This window comes from Gymnoscopelus braueri, assembly GCF_963280865.1.
Source record: "Gymnoscopelus braueri genome assembly, chromosome: 11".
Classification (NCBI taxonomy): domain Eukaryota; kingdom Metazoa; phylum Chordata; class Actinopteri; order Myctophiformes; family Myctophidae; genus Gymnoscopelus; species Gymnoscopelus braueri.
The window spans coordinates 11,903,722-11,926,221 of NC_137613.1; the positions used below are offsets into that span (position 1 = coordinate 11,903,722).

Genomic DNA, 22,500 nt, shown 5'->3' on the forward strand with positions numbered 1-22,500 from the left:
TAATAAAAATGTACTTAAAGTACAAAAGTAAAAGTACTCATTATGCAGTTTTCAAATGTATCGCCACGCAGTGTGAGCTTGTAGATCCCCTTGTAGAGAGCTTGTAGATCCCCCCCCCCCTCCGCCATCTCAAAAAATGTTGTTCCAGGGATCCCCAGAAGCAAAGATTTTAGTAAAAAATTTATATATATATATATATTCAAAGATTTGCAAACATTTTCACAATTTAAAAAGAAATAGCAGATCTACAAGCTCGAGTGCCGCACTATGAGCTTGTAGATCTGCTATTTTTGAATAGCCCAAATAAATCTTAAAATGACACACAGATGCCCCCCCCCCCCCCCCCCCTCGGATTGAATGGGTTGACAGGTTGGACTGGAGGTGACAGTTTTGATCATTATCTGCCATGTGTCATTGCAGCTGGCCCAGTACAGTACAGTACAGTGCATGTCATGACTGTAATTGAGTGAAAGACAGGATGGTAAATCTGTATCAAATGAACCCCCCCCCCACCGTTTGCCTTTTGGACTCAACCCAGAGTTCTGTCTTTGATTCCAACGCAGCTCATTTATACTCAGGAACAGTGCTTTGAGTAAATTAACTTATACAGTACTTACTTACTTACCACCTCTGATGAGGTTATAGCAGTCTAGCACATATCGTGTGTGTGCGTGTGTGTGTGTGTGTGTGTGTGTGTGTGTGTGTGCGTGTGTGCGTGTGTGCGTGCGTGTGTGTGTGTGTGTGTGTGTGTGTGACTATACTTGTGAGGACCAAATGTCTTACATTAGTTACAAAAGTATAGTAGAATTTCAGAAATAGACATTAGTGAGGACCATTTTTTTTATCCTGGTCCTCGTGAGAACAATGGATGTTTTACGGTTTTTTATTGATTGAATACTTTATTACAAAGCACAGGAAAGTACAGTTCAACACAAGGTCTGCTAAGAGGATTTTAAACCCAAGAAAGCCTATGGCTTGTTCCCATTGGGGTCCTTTGTACTCAATTAATCGAAAACAAATATACACTACAGCAGTGCTCTCAAACGTATTCAGGTCAAGGACCCCCAAATTGACACTTATTAGCCCGCGGACCCCCATTTGAAAAGATATGCCAGGGACCCCAATAAGAGAAGATTTTTACGGCTCTAGCAGTGATTCTCAACCATTTTAATTTCAAGGACCCCCCAGTTTGACATGCATTAGAGGCTACGGACCCCCATTTAATGACATTTTTATCTCTGGGACCCCAATTTATATTGCAAAATCAATGTTAATGTAACTCTGAGAGTGTATAAATGGAACCAAATGGACCTGTAAGGGTCCATTTGGTTCCATGTATACACTCTCAGAGTTACAGGCCCATAAGGGTCCATTTGGTTCCTAACTATCCATCATTTAGCTGGGGACCCCCTGAAATCCCTCAAGGACCCCTGGGGGTCCCCGGACCCCACTTTGAGAACCAATGCACTACACTACTACAGTATGTAAGTAGTAGAGATACGTTTACTGTTAGAAAAAGACTGGGGTTGGGGATAGGTTCAGGATTAGACATGTTAGAGGTTAGGTTTTTAGGGGATAGAATTCGAGTTAAACATGATTTACACTAAGTTGCCAGTGTTGTGTTTTTCGGCTCTAGGCTTATGGTTAAAATGCCATAAAAAATGCCATTCATAGAATTACTGTATTTAAACGTTGTTGTCCTCACAAGTACAGTGATACAAACGTGTGTGTGTGTGTGTGTGTGTGTGTGTGTGTGTGTGTGTGTGTGTGTGTGTGTGTGTGTGTGTGTGTGTGTGTGTGTGTGTGTGTGTGTGTGTGTGTGTGTGTGTGTGTGTGTGTGTGTGTGTGTGTGTGTGTGTGTGTGTGGTTTAAACCAGTGTTTACTGGGTGGGGGTGGGGGGGGTACAGGCTGTATCACTCTGTGTAACCTTGTTATGGAGCCTGGATGCTGTCAACACACATCATGTCGGATAACACTTCATACTCAGGCCTCAACCTTGGTCTGGGCTTATACTGTGTGTGTGTGTGTGTGTGTGTGTGTGTGTGTGTATGTGTGCGTGCTCAGAGGGTTAAACTGCGGAGCAGAAGAAGAGGTTCTCTCAGATCCATCTTTCATTCAGAATAACGATTCCTGTCCATCTTCCTGAAATCGTTCCAACAACGGCCCTTCTCTCTCTCTCTCTCTCTCTCTCTCTCTCTCTCTCTCTCTCTCTCTCTCTCTCTCTCTCTCTCTCTCTCTCTCTCTCTCTCTCTCATCTCGCTCTCTCTCTCTCTCTCTCTCTCTCCACCTCTTCTGTGCATTCATCTTTCCCTCTATCTGTGTCTCTCATTCCTCCTCATCTGTCCATCAATCATCTGTTTCCTATGGGCTCCTAGGCTCGGCAACGTTCCTTGTGTCATAAAAAATGCAGGGAGGAGGGAGAGAGGGGGGAGGAGGGAGAGAGGGGGGAGGGCAAGACACACAGATGGATGGAAAGTACAAAATATGTCCTCTTTCTCTGGTGGAAACCAAAACTGATTCCAAAGTAGCAGATCTACAAGCTCGAAACACCGTGCTTCGTGCCACGTTGCGAGCTTGCCGATCTGCAGTGGTGGAAAAAGTAGCAATACTGCAATGTAGTATGCTCTGTTACAAGTCAAAAGTTCGGAATTAAAAATGTACTTGAGTATAAGTACAAAATCTTTTGAAAATAGCAGATCTATAGGCTCAAAGCCTATAGTGGTTAATGTATGTTTTGTAATAATCTGCTATTTTCAAACATTATAGTACTTTTACTTTTGGTACTTTAAGTACATTTTGATACCAATACTTTTGTACTTTTACCAAGTACATTTTGAATTACGGACTTTTACTTGTAACAGAGTACTAATACATTGCAGTGGTTTTCAAGATACACCACAACATTGGGATCCCCCTGTATTTGTCAAAATACTTCCAAAATGTTAATGAAGTCCATGATCATAACACCAGAGGCAGCTCCACAAATCATGTTCAACCCAGATTTGGTTCAACAAAGGGAATGAACTCGTTCTCATGCTATTCATCAAAAATGTGGAATGCCCTACCAAAAGGAGTAAAGGAGTGTAAAACCCTACTCACTTTCAAAACTGCCCTAAAGATACACCTTCTGGAGGCTGCAATTCGAAATGGCCCCCTGTCTAAGTCTTAACCTACCCCCCCTTCTTTTGTATATATTTTTTTCACTCTTCATACCAGTAACCTGTAAGCTAATTGTATGACATTCTGTATAGTAGTGTGTATATCTGTCTGTCTCTTATATGTCATCATGATTTGTGTGCATGGGGTTTCTCATCTTAAACAAGCTCAGTGCTTAATGAGTCTTCCAGTTTAGTAGACCCTGTATTGTGAATTTGTACTTCCATGTACTGTTATTCTCATGTCTTACTAAATAAAAGTACATCAATCAATCAATCAGTATTGATACTTTTACTTAAGTAAAACATTTGAGTACCTTTTCCACCACTGGTGTTTAATCGCGTTTCTCCTCCTCAGAAGTAATATTTAAAATTCATTCGTTTTTACGTTCCTGTTCTTCTTGTTTATGTCGAGTGTGCCTCTGAGCCATTCACTCACATCATCAGATCTGAGAGGATTTATACGGCAGTCAGGGACTGAGACAGGTGTGTGTGTGTGTGTGTGTGTGTGTGTGTGTGTGTGTGTGTGTGTGTGTGTGTGTGTGTGTGTGTGGTGTGTGTGTGTGTGTGTGTGTGTGTGTGTGTGTGTGTGTGTGTGTGTGTGTGTGTGTGTGTGTGTGTGTGTGTCCGATCAATATGGCTCAAGGCCCTCCATCTGAGCCCTGGTTCTCAGAAAGAGATGACAGGTTCCTGGAACACAAGACAAGAGCACCCCCCCCCCCCCCCCCCCTCGCTCTCTGTCTCTCTCACACACACCAGTGGTGGAAAAAGTACTCCAGTTTTTTTTTACTTAAGTAACAGTACAAAAGTATTGGTATCAAAATGTACTTAAAGTACCAAAAGTAGAAATTGCTCATTATGCAGAATGTCCCTTTTCGAAGTAGCAGATCTACAAGCTCACAATGAATGCGTTGCATCGCGGCACATTGTTAGCTTATAGATCGGCTATTTTCAAATAGCCAAAGTTTAGATAGGGTTAATGTGTGTTTTGTAATACTAATCAAAATCTACAAAGTAACTAGTAACTAAAGGTTTCAAATAATTGTAGTGGTTGTAAAAAGTACAATATTTGCCTCTCAGATGTAGTGGAATACATCTAAAAGTACTGAAAATGGGAAATACTCCACTAATGTAAAAATAACTCAAAATTGTACTTAAGTACTGCAGTACTTGGCAAAATGTACTTAATTACTTTACACCCACTGGAGAGACACACACACACACACACACACACACACACACACACACACACACACACACACACACACACACACACACACACACACACACACACACACACAAAACACGTTTGTACCACTATGCATCAATATTTTAGGTCAGCGTCATTTTATTAATGCCACTTTATAGGTTTATAGGTTTGGGATTTTTAGTGTGCCCCTCCCCCCATCCAGTTATCACACTGGCCCGGGGCGCATTCCAAAGAAAGAGACAAAAGGAGGAGAAAAGAGAAAAAAAAAACTATAGGACAAGACACAGTAGACTAGACTAGGACAACAAGAACTCATCCACACTGTCAGTCAGTCACAACAGGAAACTAAACACACACACAGACAACCCAGTGAACCAACAAAACACAAATCTTTTGATGTTAAGTTTAACTGTAACCTTAAAGCCAAAAATAGACAATCTACACATCCAGCGCTGCGTTGTGTGCTTGTACAGGAGAAGATTGGCTCGGTTAGAAAGCAGTGGTGTAAAGTAACTAAGTACATTTACTCAAGTACTGTACTTAAGTACAATTGTGAGTTTATTTTTGGGCGGTGCAACCGCCCCTATATGTGAGGTTTGGACATCGACATTCGCTGCACTGTGATTGGCCACCATTACCCCCCTACACCCCTAACCCCTACACATTCAATGCAAATCACTGGCCACCATTGTACCCCCCTAACCCTGCACCGTGATTGGCCACCATTGTACATCCCTAACCCCTATATGATTGGCTGACTTTATTGGCTGACTCTATTCAGGACTTTGATTGGCTAGTGAAACACATGACACATGTGCATAGCCCTATAAATAGGACCATGCACTTAAAAAAAGTTTTTTAAGTGAATCACCCATTGTGGACCAATTTATTGTTAATAAATAGCACCACCACTTCAGAAATATAACTTTTCTTTAAGTGAACTTCCATCACTGTGATGACCACTGTGACCACACCGCCCACTTCACACTGGGTGTGATTTTTTTTTTTTACTTTACTCAAGTATTTACAATTTTCTGTACTTTTACCTCTACTCCACTACATCTCAGAGGCAAATATTATACTTTTAGTTAGACTTTAGTTAGTTACTTTGCAGATTTGTATTAGTATTACAAAGGATACGGATGTGTGTGTGTGTGTATGCGCGCATGCAGTGTTGCCAGGGGGGTTTTAGGGCATAGACATTTAAAAGTAAGGTTTAGGGGTTTTAGAAACAAAGTCAAGGCCTGATTTACACTTGAGTTGAAATATAATAGCAGATCTACAAAAGCCCACAACTCTCTGCAGTGCTATGCGTCTTGGCCTTGTAGATCTGCTGTTTTTTGGCTTTAGGCATAATATGAAAAATGGCATTCATTAAGTCGCTCTTAAAATGTGTTGATGTCCTCACGAGTATAGGTAACACAAACCTATATGTGTGTGTGTGTGTGTGTGTGTGGGGGGGGGGGGGGGCAACACAGCTGTGGGCTCTGCGTGACACTAAAGACAGAAAGCTCTCATTATGTGTGTTTTGTAACGTTCTACACACACACACACACACACACACACACACACACACACACACACACACACACACACACACACACACACACACACACACACACACACACACACACACACACACACACACACACACTCAATGGAGGTAGTAAGTAACTAAGTACATTTATTCAAGTACTGTACATTAACCACTTAAGCACTATTTGTTGCTTATATGATCTCTTTTTTACAATCTCACAACGTGTCCGAACTTGTAGATCAGCTATTTTCAGATAGACGATTTATATAGGGGTCAAAGTGACAAAACTGATATTGATGCTATATTAAGTCATTTTGTTGGGTTTTGTGCTTGTAAGATATGCTATTTTTGAATGGCCAAAGTTTAAAGGTATGGTAAGTGATTTGCAGTTATTCAAATAATTGCAAAATGGTTCTATGTTCTGATAGTGCTCGTTACTACAGAGTGTCCTGTCCATATAAGGAGTCTCCAATGTCTCTCCAGCTCTCTTTATTAAACAGAACATGCATTTTCAGTGCTCTCTCCTGATTGGCTTAAAATGTTGTCACCTACCTGAAAATGTACTATATTCTGTTTACTAAAGAGCTGGAGAGACCCCTGTGACCAAACAAACACTCTGTAGCAACGATTACTATCAGATAATAGTACTTTAACCTTTTTAACAAAAAAAAAAAAAGAAAACAAAATGACTTACTCCACCTTTAACACATTCCACGCCAGAGTTTAATATCATGTACTCACCAGTGCCAGCGATTTATTGTTGTTTTTTTGTTTTTTTCACCTCGCCACAGACCTTGCTAAATACCTTAAGATCGCGCGTTCAACTGTTTGTAAACACACAGGGTAGCTGTGTGAGTGGCCCAGAGAAGAAAATGTTCAATCGGCGATCGTCCATTTTGCAGTAGTCCCAGTTTCTATTAAACAGCGTTCAGCGCGGAGAAAAACAACACCGGAGATAATGGCGGATTAGCGAAAGCTTTAGAGCGGCGGCGGATGGGAACGAAAATCTTCGATTGACACTAATTTCCGTTTCCGGTGTGCTACAATGAAATGTGTCACTGCGAGGGAGGCCTAAAATGAAATGTGTCACTGCGAAAAAAAAAGGAAAAAAAAAGAACTACGCGACTGGCACGCTGCGCAATTATTTAGGTTCGCGTAGAAGTACGTGATTGGCACGCAATGTGTTAATATTGGCCTTAAATGGTTAATACATAATTTGCAATGATAATCAAAGTAACTATAGTAACTAAAGCTTTCAAATAACCGTAGTGCAGTAAAAATAAAAAAAAGTACAATATTTGCCTCTGAGACTTGTGGAGTAGAAAAAGTATCATAAACATTGTACTTGAGTACAATACTTGAGTGAATGTACTTAAGCTCCCGAGCGTGTGAGCTTGTCGATTTTCATCAAAAGCTTTCCCCCACAATAACAGAAAAGAGAAAAGACACTAGCATAGAGCCTTGAGGGACTCCAGTCAACCATATATATATATAGGGTTTAAGTGGTTCATTTACATTTCCTCCAATGAGACGCCAGCATGTAGAACTCCACCGCCGCGCTGCAGCAGCAGCAGCTATCCATGCTGTGGCTGCCATGGCAACGGCTCCTTGGATGCGCAGCATTGTTATTCACTGTGAGCTAAAAGCCGGAAAAAAAAGCCGATCTACAAGCTCACAAACGCGCAGTGGTGTAAAGTAACTAAATACATTTAATTAAGTACAATTTTGAGGTGCTTTTACTCTACCGGAGTATTTCCAATTGTCTATACTTTTACTTCTACTCCACTACATCTCAGAGGCAAATATTGTACTTTTACTCCACTACAATTATTTGAAAACTTTAGTTAGTAGTTACTTTGCAGATATAAATGACTACATTATAAAACATGCATTAACCATTCTAGCCCTATTTTATACATAGGCTATTTGAAAACAAGCCGATCTACAAGCTCAACAACGTGTCGCATTTTGGTACTTTAAGTACATTTTGATACCAATACTTTTGTACTTTTACTCAAGTAAATTACAAATTCCAGACTTTACTGGTAACAGAGTACTTCTACATTGCAGTATTGATACTTTTACTCAAGTAAAACATTTGAGTACTTTTTCCACCACTGACAACGCGTTGCGCTGCCATGCATTGTAGAGCAAGTATAACACACGCACGCGCACGACGCACGCACACACACACACACACACACACACACACACACACACACACACACACACACACACACACACACACACACACACACACACACACACACACACACACACACACACACACACACGCAACTACTCTCACACACACACTATTCCTGCTGGCTCACCATCTCCCAGGAATGAGCTTGGAGTCTGTCCTCATGCATTATAGAGGCAGATTAACCCTTTAAGACCTGGAACGTGTCTGTGTAATTTTTTTATTTGAGCTAAAAAAGCATTATTTTACACTTTAGCTATTCAAAAATAGCAGATCTACAAAGCTCATAGCGCGGCACCGAGTGCCGCGCTACGAGCTTGTAGATCTGCTATTTATGAAAAATCGTGAACATGTGTGCGAATCTTTGAATATATATTATTTTAAAAGCGAAAATGTTTTAACTCCAATCTTTGCTCTGGGGGTCCCTGGAACAACGTATTTGAGATGGGGGTCCACGGCCAAAATACATATCCTTTTGGGGGTCCTTGACATGAAAAGGTTTGAGCACCACTGACATAGTAACTTATGTTTTTCAGAAAACTGTTAAGATTTAGAAGACATTTTGTAGAATCGGCTTCAGTTCTCAATGGGTTAAATATGGAAACAGGGAGTTGGGGATGATCCCAGCCATATCTCTTAGACAACATTGTGGAGGAACGTTCAATTATGGATGTCTCGCTTGCTCGCTGTGTTTTACTTTCCTTTGAGCTTATCTCTGCTATTACATTTCCACTAAACCATGCGATCACATGATGGGGGTTTGAAGACCGGTACCCAGTGCTTCTCAACCATTTTCACGTCAAGGACCAGTGGTTTGAAGTCAGTAGGATACAACAGCAGTGACTAACAACCAGTGGTGGAAAGTAACTAAGTACATTTACTCAAGTACTGTACTTAACCCATTAATACCTGGAACGCATCTGTGTCACTTTTAGATTTCTTTAGGCTATTCAAAAATAGCAGATCTACAAGCTCATAGCGCGGCACCGAGTGCCGCGCTACGAGCTTGTAGATCTGCTATTTTTGAAAAATCGTGAAATGTCTTTTTTTTTATTTTCTTTCCGAAAAACTGTTAGGATTTAGAAAATGTTTAGAAGCGGCCTTCAGGTCTTAATGGGGTTAAGTACAGTTTTGAGGTATTTGTACTTTACTTGAGTATTTCCAATTCCAATATTTTTTACTTCTACTCCACTGCATCTCGGATCCAAATATTGTACTTTTACTCCACTGCAATTATTTGAAAACTTTAGTTACTAGTTACTTCGTAGATTCAGATTATTATTACAGAACATACATTAACCACTTCAGCCCTATATTTCGGCCATTTGAAAATAGCCGATCTACAAGCTCACATGAAACACGCAGCGCGAACCGACGCGTTTTGAGCTTGTCGATCTGCAATTTTTTTTTCTATTTCTGAATTTGAATATTGAAAGGTAACGGTATTGGGTTTCCACCCGACAGAGACGATATTATAGACGAAAAAATATAATACGTTTTTTACGTCAGTGGCAGCATTGGTAAACGGGAATAATTACGTTTATTACGTCAGTGGCAGGGAATAAGTTAAATGAACGCCCTACTTGATCATACTACAGTGTCACACAAAAGCATCTAAAGTAGTAGATCGTCAAGCGCGAAACGCGGCGCGAAACGCGGCGTGTTTCGAGCTTTGTAGATCTGCTGCTTTTGCTGCTGTTGAATATGAATCCTGAAAAATACTTCTCAATCAATGGGTGTGTGTGTGTGTGTGTGTGTGTGTGTGTGCGCGTGTGTGCATGTACAAGTGCACAGAGACACATTCATTTGTGTTTCTGTCGGTTGTGCATGTTTTACCGCAAACGTGTCTTGCAGAGATTCAGTGAACAGTGGATGTGTGACACGCACGTATGTGTGTTATATCACACTGCTATGGCTGCTCAGGTCTTTTAAACCTCAGCCACCTGGTGTCATACAAATGTTCTTATTATTATACACTCTCTCCACACACACACGCACGCACGGCACGCACAGACACACACACCACACACACACACACACACACACACACACACACACACACACACACACACACACACACACACACACACACACACACACACACACACACACACACACCCTCACACGCTGTTGCACACCTATAAGCCAGTAGGAAATGGGTTGGCTTAGAGGAAGCTGTGATCTGTGACCTGCTGAGGAAGAGTCTTTCTTACTGGACTCTGGAGAGCCGGAGAGAGCGAGAATTTGTGTATTAATGGTGTTGTTATCTCTCACATTACTGGACCTAATGCGGTGAAACATGACTGTGTTAATGTTTGCAGCAGCCTTGGAGAACGAGCTTGCCCGTTCTATATCGTTGCCGTCGGGCAGCAAACCTCTTATCTCCATTTTCTAACTTTTTCGTGTTTTTTTCGTAAATTAACGTCCCGTACTTGATCATACTACAGCAGTGGTTTTTCAACCAGTGGTCCGGGGACCACCAGTGGTCCTTGAGGGAGTACCAGGGGGTCCCCGGCAAAATAAGTTATTAGTTAAATTAGTCACAATCGTTTTTTAACCACTTAGCTTTGGCTATTCAAAAAATAGCAGATCTACAAGCTCGTAGCGCGGCACCGAGTTGCCGCGCTACGAGCTTGTAGATCTGCTATTTTGAAAAACCTTGAAAATGTGTGCATATCTTTGAATATTTATATGTTTTAAAGCAAACATGAATCTGATATCTTTGCTTCTGGGTGGGTCCCTGGCACAAAACATTTTCAAATGGGGGTCCGCGGCCAAATGTATATCAATTTAGGGGTCACACAAAAGCATCAAAAGTAGCAGATCCTCAAGCTCGAAACGCGGCTCGAAGCGCGAAGCGACACGTTTCGAGCTTGTAGATCTTCTACTTTTGCTGTTTTTGAATCTGAATCCTAAGCAGTAACAGTTTTTTTGGACATATGAGGTTTCCACCCGACAGAGACAATATAAACCAGGGGTGGGCAACTTTGATGATGGAGAGGGCCACTATATTACCACACTCACTCCAGAGGGCCACATTGCATATACTGTCGCACAATGTCACACAAAAGTAGCACAAATAGTCGATCTACAAGCTCAAAACGCGTCGCTTTGCGACACATTTTGAGCTGAGTAGATCTGCTATTTTTGCTATTTTTGAAATGGAATCCTGATATTTGTTTGCTATGTTTGAATTGAAATCCTGAAAAGTAACATTTTTATTTCATTTCAAATGCATTTAGTTATACTTATGTTACCTTTAATAACTTAAATACAAATACATTGGACATAAAAAAGAAAATATAATTTTAAGTCATTAAGCTGCCAATATAGACTGAAGTAATTAAAGGGGGTCATGTTTGGAATTGTAACAGCTGAAATAAAAAATATATCAATATTCCGATATTAACCTGCGGGCCGCATAAAGTGAAGGTGGGGGCCGCATGTGGCCCCCGGGCCACCAGTTGCCCATGGAATGGAATGAGTTGATGTCCCCAAGCTGCTGATAGCTTTGTGTCTTGTTCTGTGACTGATGGCAGAATTTTGGAAAGTCCTACTGTATATTGATCGTAATTGAGGCAAAACTTTTAAATAATGGTGATTTTGATTTGAAGTCATATCTCCCAGGGGCACCGATTTATGTGCACGCTACTGGGGGTGGAACGCACGCGTGTGCAGCGTGTGCGTTGTGAAAAGTTTAGCTTTGTTTCCGGGTTTGTTACTTTTTTTCTTTTTTTTTTTACATTTAATGCGGTTAATTCGGTTAACTCTCTGAGTGCCAAAAACGAGTTATCCCGAGTTTTTTCTGAATGCCCTCAGTGCCAAAAACGAGTTATCCCGAGTTTTTTTATTTGTATTAAAAAAATTATATATATATATATTTTTTTAAAGAATGTTCAGAACCCAAGATATCGTGATCCGAAGATTTGCTGCTCCATTCACTTCTTGTTTAACTTAAAAGGCTGTATCTCGGCTCCTGAGCACTTTTTTTTTTACTTTAAAAAAATTGCTGGCACAGTATGAACATATTTTTTTATTTCATTGGCACTGAGAGAGTTAATTTGGTACAAAAGATTTACTCCATGAAGTGTAGATGTCGGAGGTTTTTTCTTTTACTTTTTTTCGTGATGAGTTTGTGATGGGTGCTCGAGACATGACGTCTCCTGGGGGCTTTAGCCCCGAGGCACCCACAGTATCGTCATTTCTCCTGAGGGCTTTAGCCCCGAGGCACCCACAGTATCGGTGTCCTTGATATCGCCCACGACGCCCAGCCCTATGTCTTTATCTAGTGCAGGGGTCTTCAACAGGGGGTCCGGGACCCCTAGGGGGTCCTCAGAGTTACTACAGGGGGTCCGCCAAATCTTTGTGTGATATGATTATTATTTTTTTTACATTAACCACTTGAACCCTACTATCCCTTTTCTGAGAAGAACTTTAGCCAAAAATAGCAGATCTGCAAGCTCACAACGCCTCGCAGCGCGAGGCGTTGTGAGCTTGTAGATCTGCTATTTTTGGCAAAGAGGTGTTTGGTGTAGAGGGGAAAAAAGAGCCGACCAAGTAAACAAAAAAGTTTAATCTGAAACACAATTTTATACAATATAGAGGGGGTCCCTGCTTCATCTCTCTCTCAGCTAGGGGGTCATTGGCCTGAAAACGTTGAAGACCCCTGATCTAGTGAGGCTCAATGTTTGTTATCTATGTGAGGGTGGATGGTCTTTATCTATGTGAGGTTTGGTGCTCTTTATCTAGTGAGGTCTGGTTGTCTTCATCTAGTGAGGTCTGGTTGTCTATATCTAGTGAGGTCTGGTTGTCTATATCTAGTGAGGTCTGGTTGTCTTTAACTAGTGAGGTCTGGTTGTCTTTATCTAGTGAAGTCTGGTTGTCTTTATCTAGTGAGGTCTGGTTGTCTTTATCTAGTGAGGTCTGGTTGTCTTTATCTAGTGAGGTCTGGTTGTCTTTATCTAGTGAGGTCTGGTTGTCTTTATCTAGTGAGGTTTGGTTGTCTTCATCTAGTGAGGTCTGGTTGTCTTCATCTAGTGAGGTCTGGTTGTCTTCATCTAGTGAGGTCTGGTTGTCTTTATCTAGTGAGGTCTGGTTGTCTTCATCTAGTGAGGTCTGGTTGTCTTTATCTAGTGAGGTCTGGTTGTCTTCATCTAGTGAGGTCTGGTTGTCTTTATCTAGTGAGGTTTGGTTGTCTTCATCTAGTGAGGTCTGGTTGTCTTCATCTAGTGAGGTCTGGTTGTCTTCATCTAGTGAGGTCTGGTTGTCTTTATCTAGTGAGGTTTGGTTGTCTTCATCTAGTGAGGTCTGGTTGTCTTCATCTAGTGAGGTCTGGTTGTCTTCATCTAGTGAGGTCTGGTTGTTTTCATCTAGTGAGGTCTGGTTGTCTTTATCTATGTGATGTTTGGTGCTCTTTATCTAGTGAGGTCTGGTTGTCTTCATCTAGTGAGGTCTGGTTGTCTTCATCTAGTGAGTGCTGGTTGTCTTCATCTAGTGAGGTCTGGTTGTCTTCATCTAGTGAGGTCTGGTTGTCTTTATCTATGTGTGAGTGTGGATGGTCTTTATTTATGTGAGGAAGTGTTTGTTGGTGGAAAATGACCCAGTGAAATATCTCTTCCTTTAGTAGCATTGCTGCACACATTTTTACAAAAATTGTGTTTTTCATGTGCACAGTAGCCCATGCCAAAACAATCTGATGTAATGTGATGTGCCTTGAACCCCCCCCCCCTCTTACACACACACACACGCACAAAACACCTCCACTCCACAGCACACTTCACATATAATGTCCCTTCTTTAATTAGAACAGGTTAACGCTTTCAACAAAGACCAGCCAAGGTGTGACTAATGCAGAGTCGACTAACGTGCCCCAATTTCTGTCTCCTTCCCCTCCTCTCCCTTCTTACATCACTCTCTCCTTTTCTCGCTCTCGCGCTCTCTCTCTCTCTCTCTCTTCTCTCTCTCTCTCTCTCTCTCTCTCTCTCTCTCTCTCTCTCTCTCTCTCTCTGTCTCTCTCTCTCTCTCTCTCTGTCTCTCTCTCTCTCTCTCTCTCCTCTCTCTCTCTCTCTCTCTCACTCGTCTCTCTCTCTACTCTCCTCTCTCTCACTCTCTCTCGTCTGTCTCTCTCTCTCTCTCACCGTCATATAGAGCCAGTGATGAGCCTCTTTAAATGCAAAAATAATGTTGGAAATTCATCATTAACCTTTTAAAACCGGGAACGCATCTGTGTCATTTTAAGATTTCTTTGGCTATTCAAAAATAGCAGATATACAAGCTCATAGCGCGGCACTCGGAGCTTGTAGATCTGCTATTTTTTTTGAAAAATCGTGAACATTTGTGCGAATATTTCAATATATATATATATTTTTTTAAAGGGAACATGTGTAACTAACATTTTTGATTCATTGGGGTCCCTGGAACAACATATTTGAGATGAGGGTCCGCGGCCAAATACATATCATTTTGGGGGTCCTTGACATGAAAAGTTTTTTCAAAAAACTGAAGACATTTGTAGAATCCCCCAGAAGCAAAGATTTGAGTTACAAATGCTCGCTTTAAAAAATACATATTCAAACTAGGGCTTTCACCAACTAGTCGACTAGTCATGGCTCTTGGCTCATGGCGACTAGTCGACTAGTATAACCACTAGTCGACCTTGTTGGTACTAGTCGAATAGTTGAAAAAAAAAAATGCCATAGTAATGGCCCATCTTACTATTATTATTATCCTCATGACTTTATTTTTTATCAAAAGGGGTCAAAAGTAATGCCAATAAAAGCCTATTATTGGGCAATGGGGATCCTTGGAGACGCTGCTGTGGTGCTGTGCTGCTGTGCCAGAAGCGCTTCCTTAAAACGCCATAAAAATAAGGGCAGGAGGATAATAATAATAGTAATATAGTAGTAGGATGGCATTAAAACAATGCCCCCCCCCCCTTTTTTTTATTTTTTTTTGTAAATTTCGACTAGTCGACTAGTCGACTACTACTTGGTCAAATGAGTCGACTAGTAAAAATCATTAGTTGTGAATGCCCTAATTCAAACATTTGCAAACATTTTCATGATTTACGAGCTTGTATATATGCTATTTGTTTAATAGCCATAGAAATCAAAAAATGACACACAGATGGGTTAACTTACATAGGCGCTACGCAGTAGAACAGCGTGGATACCAGTGTCAAAATGACAACCAATTTAAGGTCTTTTAAGCAGTAGACAAAAGCTTTGGTCGTTAGAAAAGGTTCCTCTGTAAAAAAAAAATCTAGCAAAAGACTTGATTACGGGAGCGTAATCAACCGGCAGACTCATATTTAATGGAGTTACTGTCCATATCCTTCCCATATACTCGTTACACACGTACCCAGGAGCAGTGGTGTAGGGTAACTAAGTACATTTTACTTAAGTACTGTACTTAAGTCCACTTTTAGTATTTGTACTTTACTTGAGTATTTCCAATTTCCAATACTTTTACTTATACTACACTACATCTCAGTGGCAATTATTATACTTTTACTCCACTACAATTATTTTGAAAACTTAAATTACTTTTAAGTTTTAGTTTTCAGATATAAATTATGTATTGTGAAACACACATTAACCACTTTAGCACAATTTAATACATAGGCCATTTGAAAATAGCCGATGTACAAGCTCACAACGTTGTGAACTTGTAGATCTGCTATTTTCAAACATTTTAGTACTTTTACTTTTGGTACTTTGAGTACATTTTCCGACCTTGATTTTAAATGTGCTATATAAATAAAATTGACTTGACTGACTTGACTAAACTCTCTCTCTCCATTTGCCCTGCAGGTGTGAATGGTCTCTTCACCGGCTGCAGTGAGAGTGGCGTGAAGCTTCACTTCCATCGTCGTCACCACAAGCTCCTCCCACCCGCCCACCCACCCACCCGGCCGCCATCATGCCGCCGCCGGCAGACATCGTCAAGGTGGCCATCGAGTGGCCCGGGGCCTTCCCCAAGCTCATGGAGATAGACCAGGTAGGTGCCTGTGCAAAAAAAAACAAAACATAATGCTTTATCATGCTACAGTGGTTCTCAAACGTTTTCATGTCAAGGGATCCTCGAAGGGAATTCAGTGACCATGAAGTAACTAATGTACTCAAGTACTGTACTTAAGTACAATGTTGAGGTATTTTTTACTGTACTGGAGCATTTCCAATTTGCAATACTTTTACTTCTACTCCACTACATCTCAGAGGCAAATATTGTAATTTTACTCCACTACAATTATTTGAAAACGTTTGTTACTAGTTACTTTGTAGATTTGCATTATTATTACAAAACCTCTTCAGCCCTATTCAAACACTAGAAATGAAAATAGCCGATCTACAAGCTCACAACGCGTCGCGACGCGTTGTGAGCTTGTAGATCGGCTATTTTCAACGAATTTTATACATTTTATAAATTTTTCTTTTTTACATTTTGATACCAATACTTGTGTATGGTATTTTTAACCAAGTAAATTTTGAATTCCGGACATTTCCTTGTAACAAGAGTATTTCTACATCGCAGTAATGGTACTTTTACTTAAGTTCTATTAAAAAATGTGAGTACTTTTTCCACCACTGCTTTTAGATCAATCAAATAACCGCAAAGCAGGTTTATCTCTCATTTTGATAAGAGTAGATAGAACTGAACTTGCCGCTGGCACCATGCTGCAGTATAACGTGAAGAGAAAAGGTATTGCGAACAAGCCTACACTGTAACCCCCAGAGGCACCATGTTTCAAGTGTTGTACGTGATTTTGTTTTAATTGTATTATCTCCATTGCATCTTTATTTCTTTATATGGAGCAAGTAAAACAATGAGAGTACTTCATTACTAATGTGTGTATAGTAGTAGTACTGGTACCCAAAGCACTCTACAGATAAATGCTGGACCTTTATAACCCCGGGAAAGCATGTGTCATTTTAGATTTCTTTGGCTATTCGAAAAATAGCAGATCTACAAGCTTGTGGATTTGCTATTTTAGAAAATCTTTGAAAATGTGTGCAAATCTTTGAATATATATATATATATATATATATATATATATATATATTTTTAAAGCGAAACATTTGCAAATTGTTTTGTTCCAGGGACCTCCAGAAGCAAAGACTTCTGATTTGATTAAAAAAAAAATTATTTAAAAAATATATATATTCAAAGATTTGCACCACATGCTCATGATTAAAAAAAAAAGAAATAGCCAAAAGAATAGCCAAGAAATCTTCCCGGCGGTTTTAATGGGTTAAAGTACCTTGTGGGGGGGGGGGGGGGGGGGGGTTATCTTACATTGAGACACGGCCCGTTGGGTTTATGTGAATGCGTCTAGTTCTTTCTCTCTGTACACACCACGCACAGACACACACAATGAAAGGCACCATTTTTGATGCATAGTTATTACACCCACATGTGGGCCCAGGCATCACAACACGCAGAATACAGTGCGCGCCTCGACACGCACACACACTCACACAAGCACGTGCACAAAGACACACTGATTCGTACTGGTAGGCATCAACACAACACTGTCACAGCAATACAAACACACACACACACGCATGCACGCACGTGCGCGCGGACACACACACACACACACACACCACACACACACACACACACACACACACACACACACACACACACACACAACACACACACACACACACACACACACACACACACACACACACACACACAGAGAGAGAGGAAATGTTGTTTCTGGGTCTCCTGACAGCTCAGATCGCAGAACATGAGTCCAGATATACTGCTGGAGGGCCCATAGCATGCACACACAGACACACACACACACACACACACACACACACACACACCACACACACACACACACACACACACACACACACACACCACACACAGAGAAGGAAGGAGGGACAGACAGAGAGAGAGAGGGAGGGAAGGAGAGAGAGAGGGAGTGTAAAGCGTAGAACGGATAAAACAGTGGATGGAGTTGAAAGGGAAAACTAAAGGACAAACAGAGATGGTTCAGAATGCACACAGCATCACAACACCAGTTTACCGGTGGCTGCAGCGTGCACTGCAGGCACTACCGTGCACGCCGGGAAAACAGCGCGCACGCTGAAAGACATCCGTGCACGCTGTCTTTCAGCGTTTGGCTTCAGGGACCGTATATCCACTCGACACACAGGTCAGGGCAATCATTCCTGCAGTTGCCACGGTGACTCGTGGCTGATGGTACCCATGGCTCCCCTCAGGGTCAATGACGTGCTTTAAACCCATTAATGCCTGGGACGCATCTGTGTCACTTTTAGATTTCTTTAGGCTATTCAAAAATAGCAGATATACAAGGCTCATAGCGCGGCACCGAGTGCCGCGCTACGAGCTTGTAGATCTGCTATTTTTGAAAAATCGAGGAAAAAAAAATGTGGGTTTTTTTTTCAAAATTTGTTAGGATTTAGAAGACATTTCTAGAATCTTCTCAGGTCTTAATGGGTTAACAAACTAGATCCGTGACAGCAGCTGTACTGTTAGTCTAGCATTTACATTATACACGCACTGGAGATTATGCTATGTCGTCTCTTCTGTCGGGGTGGAAAACCTCTCATGTCCAGAACTGGTACTTTTCAGGATTCACATTCTAAAAACAGCAAAGCTTGTAGATCTGCTTACGTTTGATGCGTTCGTGTGACGCTGCGGTGTGATCAAGTAAGGAGCCGTTAATTTACGAAAAAACACACAAAGTTGGAATATGGAGATGAGAAGTTTCTGCGCCGACAGGCGTGCAGAAACCTCGTATCTTTTATAGAAGCAACAAAAACACAACAAAGTTATGTTTGTGGTGAGGCAGACTGTATGGAAAAGAGTTCTGAGGTAGTAAAAGGTCGCCCCCCCCCTCATGCTCTCAGATGGTTCAACTTTTAGCGGTCAAGAAAATCGAAGCGACGGGTTGAAACGAGCGTTTAAAATGGCTTATTTAGTCAGCCTGTGGCCGGTCAACCCCCGTCCGCATGCGCAGTAGCCTTACTGCTCCCATAAGATTGCATTGGGAAACGGTACTTTTTTTTTTCTTGCTCTGTGATCGTTTTTGTGCCAGAGATTTTTCATTGAGAAAAAAAAGTACTCAGGAGCCGAGATACAGAATTTTTAAGTTTTAAGTTAACAAGGAAGTGGATGGGAGTCAAAATCTTCAACAAATCATATCTCCTTGGTCTTTGGGTCAAAAAAAAAAAAAAAAATGAAAAAAAAAAAAGAAAAAGAATTTAATTATATATATTTATTTTTTTTCCAAAAAACGCATATATGCGTTCTTGGCACTCAAGTGATGGATTCTAAAGAACGCAAAGAACGCATATATGCGTTCTTGGCACTCAATGTGTTAACACATTCGGTGGCAGCGTGGAGAAAGTGGAAGAAGGCGGAACTATCGCCGAAATGTAGAAAGCAGCTGCTGCTGAAGGAGCGCTGAAACGGTGAAACGCGCCCCCCTCTCAGTGGTGGAAAGTAACTAAGTAGTAAGTACATGTACTCAAGTACTGTACTTTTTTGAGGTATTTGTACTTTACTTGAGTATTTCCAATTTCCAAAACTTTAAGTTTTACTCCACTACATCTCGGAGGCAAATATTGTACTTTTACTCCACTACAAACAATTATCTGAAAACTTTAGTTACTAGTTACTTTGCAGATATATCCCTATTTTATACATAGGCTATTTGAAAATAGCCGATCTACAAGCTCACAACGCGTCGCATCGCGACGCGTTGTGAGCTTGTAGATCGGCTATTTTCAAACATTTCTGTACCTTTCCGTTTTGATACCAATACTTTTGTACTTTTACTCAAGTACATTTTTAACACCAGAGTTTTACTTGTAACAGAGTACTTCTACAATGCAGTATTGATTTAAGTAAAACCTTTGAGTACTTTTTCCACCACTGACTGCCCCTCTGCTGACAAATCGGTCCGGGGGGGGGGCACCGACACGGGTCGTATAGCACAGGGCACCACCAAGGGTTAATCCGGCCCTGAGCATTAACATTACTGCAGAGCGTCTGGATGACTCATCCACCAACCAATATAAAAATAACCTTGAAGTGAAAACAAAAGTATAGTCTGTGCTCCCACTGCAGAATAAATATACTTCTGTGTGTGTCGTACTGTATGAAAGAATCACACGTTCTTCTCAAGTGTGTTTGTCTGGTGTTTATTTTATTCTATTTTTCTCTGCCTCGTTACCGTAGGAGATGGAACACAGGCGACGGTAGAGCAGTCAAGGACCCCCAAATTGACACTTATTAGCCCCGCGGACCCCCATTTGAAAACACATGCCAGGGACCCCCAATAAGAGAAGATTTTTTACGGCTCTAGCAGTGATTCTCAACCATTTTTATTTCAAGGACCCCCAGTTTCACATGCATTAGAGGCTACGGACCCCCATTTAATGACATTTCTATCTCTGGGACCCCAATTTATATTGCAAAATCAATGTTAATGTAACTCCGAGAGTGTATAAATGGAACCAAATGGACCCGTTTATACACTCTAGTGCTGCACGATTAATCGAAAAAAGATCGTGATCTCGATTCAGACACCTATGCGATCTCGATTTTAAATTATGACAATTTTTTTCCAATTTTTTTTTTTTTTTGCTTAATATTTTTATATACAAGAGAATTGTGTGAGAATCGTGATCTCAATTCTTATGGAGGAAAATCGTGATTCACATTTGAGCAAGAATCGTGCAGCACTAATACACTCTCAGAGTTATAGACCCATAAGGGTCCATTTGGTTCCTAACTATCCATCATTTAGCTGGGGACCCCCTGGAACTCCCTCAAGGACCCCTGGGGGTCCCCGGACCCCACTTTGAGAACCAATGCAGAAGAGGTCGTGAAAGTGTGTGCGTGTGCGTGTGCGTGTGCGTGTGTGTGTGTGTGTGTGTGTGTGTGTGCTTAACACATTGGGTGCCAGCATTTTTTCATAACAACTTACGTTGGGTGCCAGCATTCTCCCCATTGACTGCGCTTTGCTGTTTAAAGCTCTAAACTCCATGAGGAGCAAATCCATGTAAAAAAAAACATCCATTCATGTTGCACGATGACCCTGGCTACAGCCTGGAACGATAACATTTCACTCGCGAGTTACAATGGGGGGGGATCGCGCATCGCGCATGACCGGTTTTCCCCACCGGAAACAGATTCGGAGATATAGGTGTTTTAAAGAAGGAAATAGGCAGGAAGTGGATGGGAGCCATGTTTTTTTTTCCGGTGATCTATCTGGCCTATCCTTCTCAAGATCACAATGGGTACTCCCAGAGCTGCTCTAGCCCCGCCCGTGTGGAGAAAAACGAAAAAAACAAAAAGACATATTTCACGGTCTGGACCGTGTTCGGCACCGGACCGCTACTCTGCGCAAACACGGTTCAGACCGTGTTTGGCACCCGATGTGTTAAGTGTGAGTTGCAGAGAGTGAAGGGGGGGAGAGGGAGGGAGGGATGGTGGCGACCCGTCAATAGAGGGCGCTAGTGTGCCCCGCCACCTCTCCCAAACCTGTAGATCTTCCTTGAACAAATATGAAAATATATTCTTTATATATTATAAATGATCAAACCAAAGCTGATAAATATTATATAGTTAATGACTAGTGATGTTTTTGTCCCTAAAACATCCGGAACAACAACGCTCCACACGTCCCCAGACTCTTCTCCCTCCTGGCTTCCAAACTATGGTGTGTAAAGTAACTAAGTACATGTACTCAAGTACTGTACTTAAGTACAATTTTGAGGTACTTTTACTTTACTGGAGTATTTCCAGTTTTCAGTACTTTTACTTCTACTCCACTACATCTCAGAGGCAAATATTGTACTTTTACTCCACTACAATTATTTGAAAGTTAGTTACTTTGCAGATATACATTATTACATTATAAAACATACATTAACCACTTTATACCTAGGCTATTTGAAAATAGCCGATCTACAAGCTCACAACGTGTCTCATCGCAACACATTGTGAGCTTGTAGATCTGCTATTTTCAAACATTTTTTTACTTTTGCTCTAGGTACTTTAAATACATTTTGATGCCAATACTTTTGTACTTTTCTCGGTGCCGCGCTATGAGCTTGTATATCTGCTATTTTTTAATAGCCAAAGTGTAAAATAATGCTTTTTAGCTCAAATCAATAAATGACACAGATGTGTCCCAGGTCTTAATGGGTTAAGAGCGTCTGCTAAAATGCCTAAATTTGTAAGTATAAACTACTGAAAAATGGAAATACTCAAGTAGAGTAAAAGTACCTCAAAATTGCACTCTATACTAGAGTACTAGTATTTGGGTAATTGTACTCATTTACTTCACACCACTGATTGAGAGATATAGGGAAGAGAGGTAGAGAAATGGAACAGGTGATAGAG

At 41.1% G+C, this 22,500-nt stretch overlaps 1 protein-coding gene across 1 annotated transcript in view; it reads left to right on the forward strand.

Moving 5' to 3' along the window:
• elmo1 (engulfment and cell motility 1 (ced-12 homolog, C. elegans)) overlaps positions 1 to 22,500 on the forward strand; it is a 242,386-nt gene that overhangs the window by 71,547 nt on the left and 148,339 nt on the right. Inside the window, exon 4 of the mRNA XM_080443358.1 lies at positions 15,918 to 16,104. Within this exon, the coding sequence (XP_080299484.1) occupies positions 16,027 to 16,104 (78 nt within the window). The 5' untranslated portion in view covers positions 15,918 to 16,026. The remainder of the gene's footprint in view (positions 1 to 15,917; positions 16,105 to 22,500) is intronic.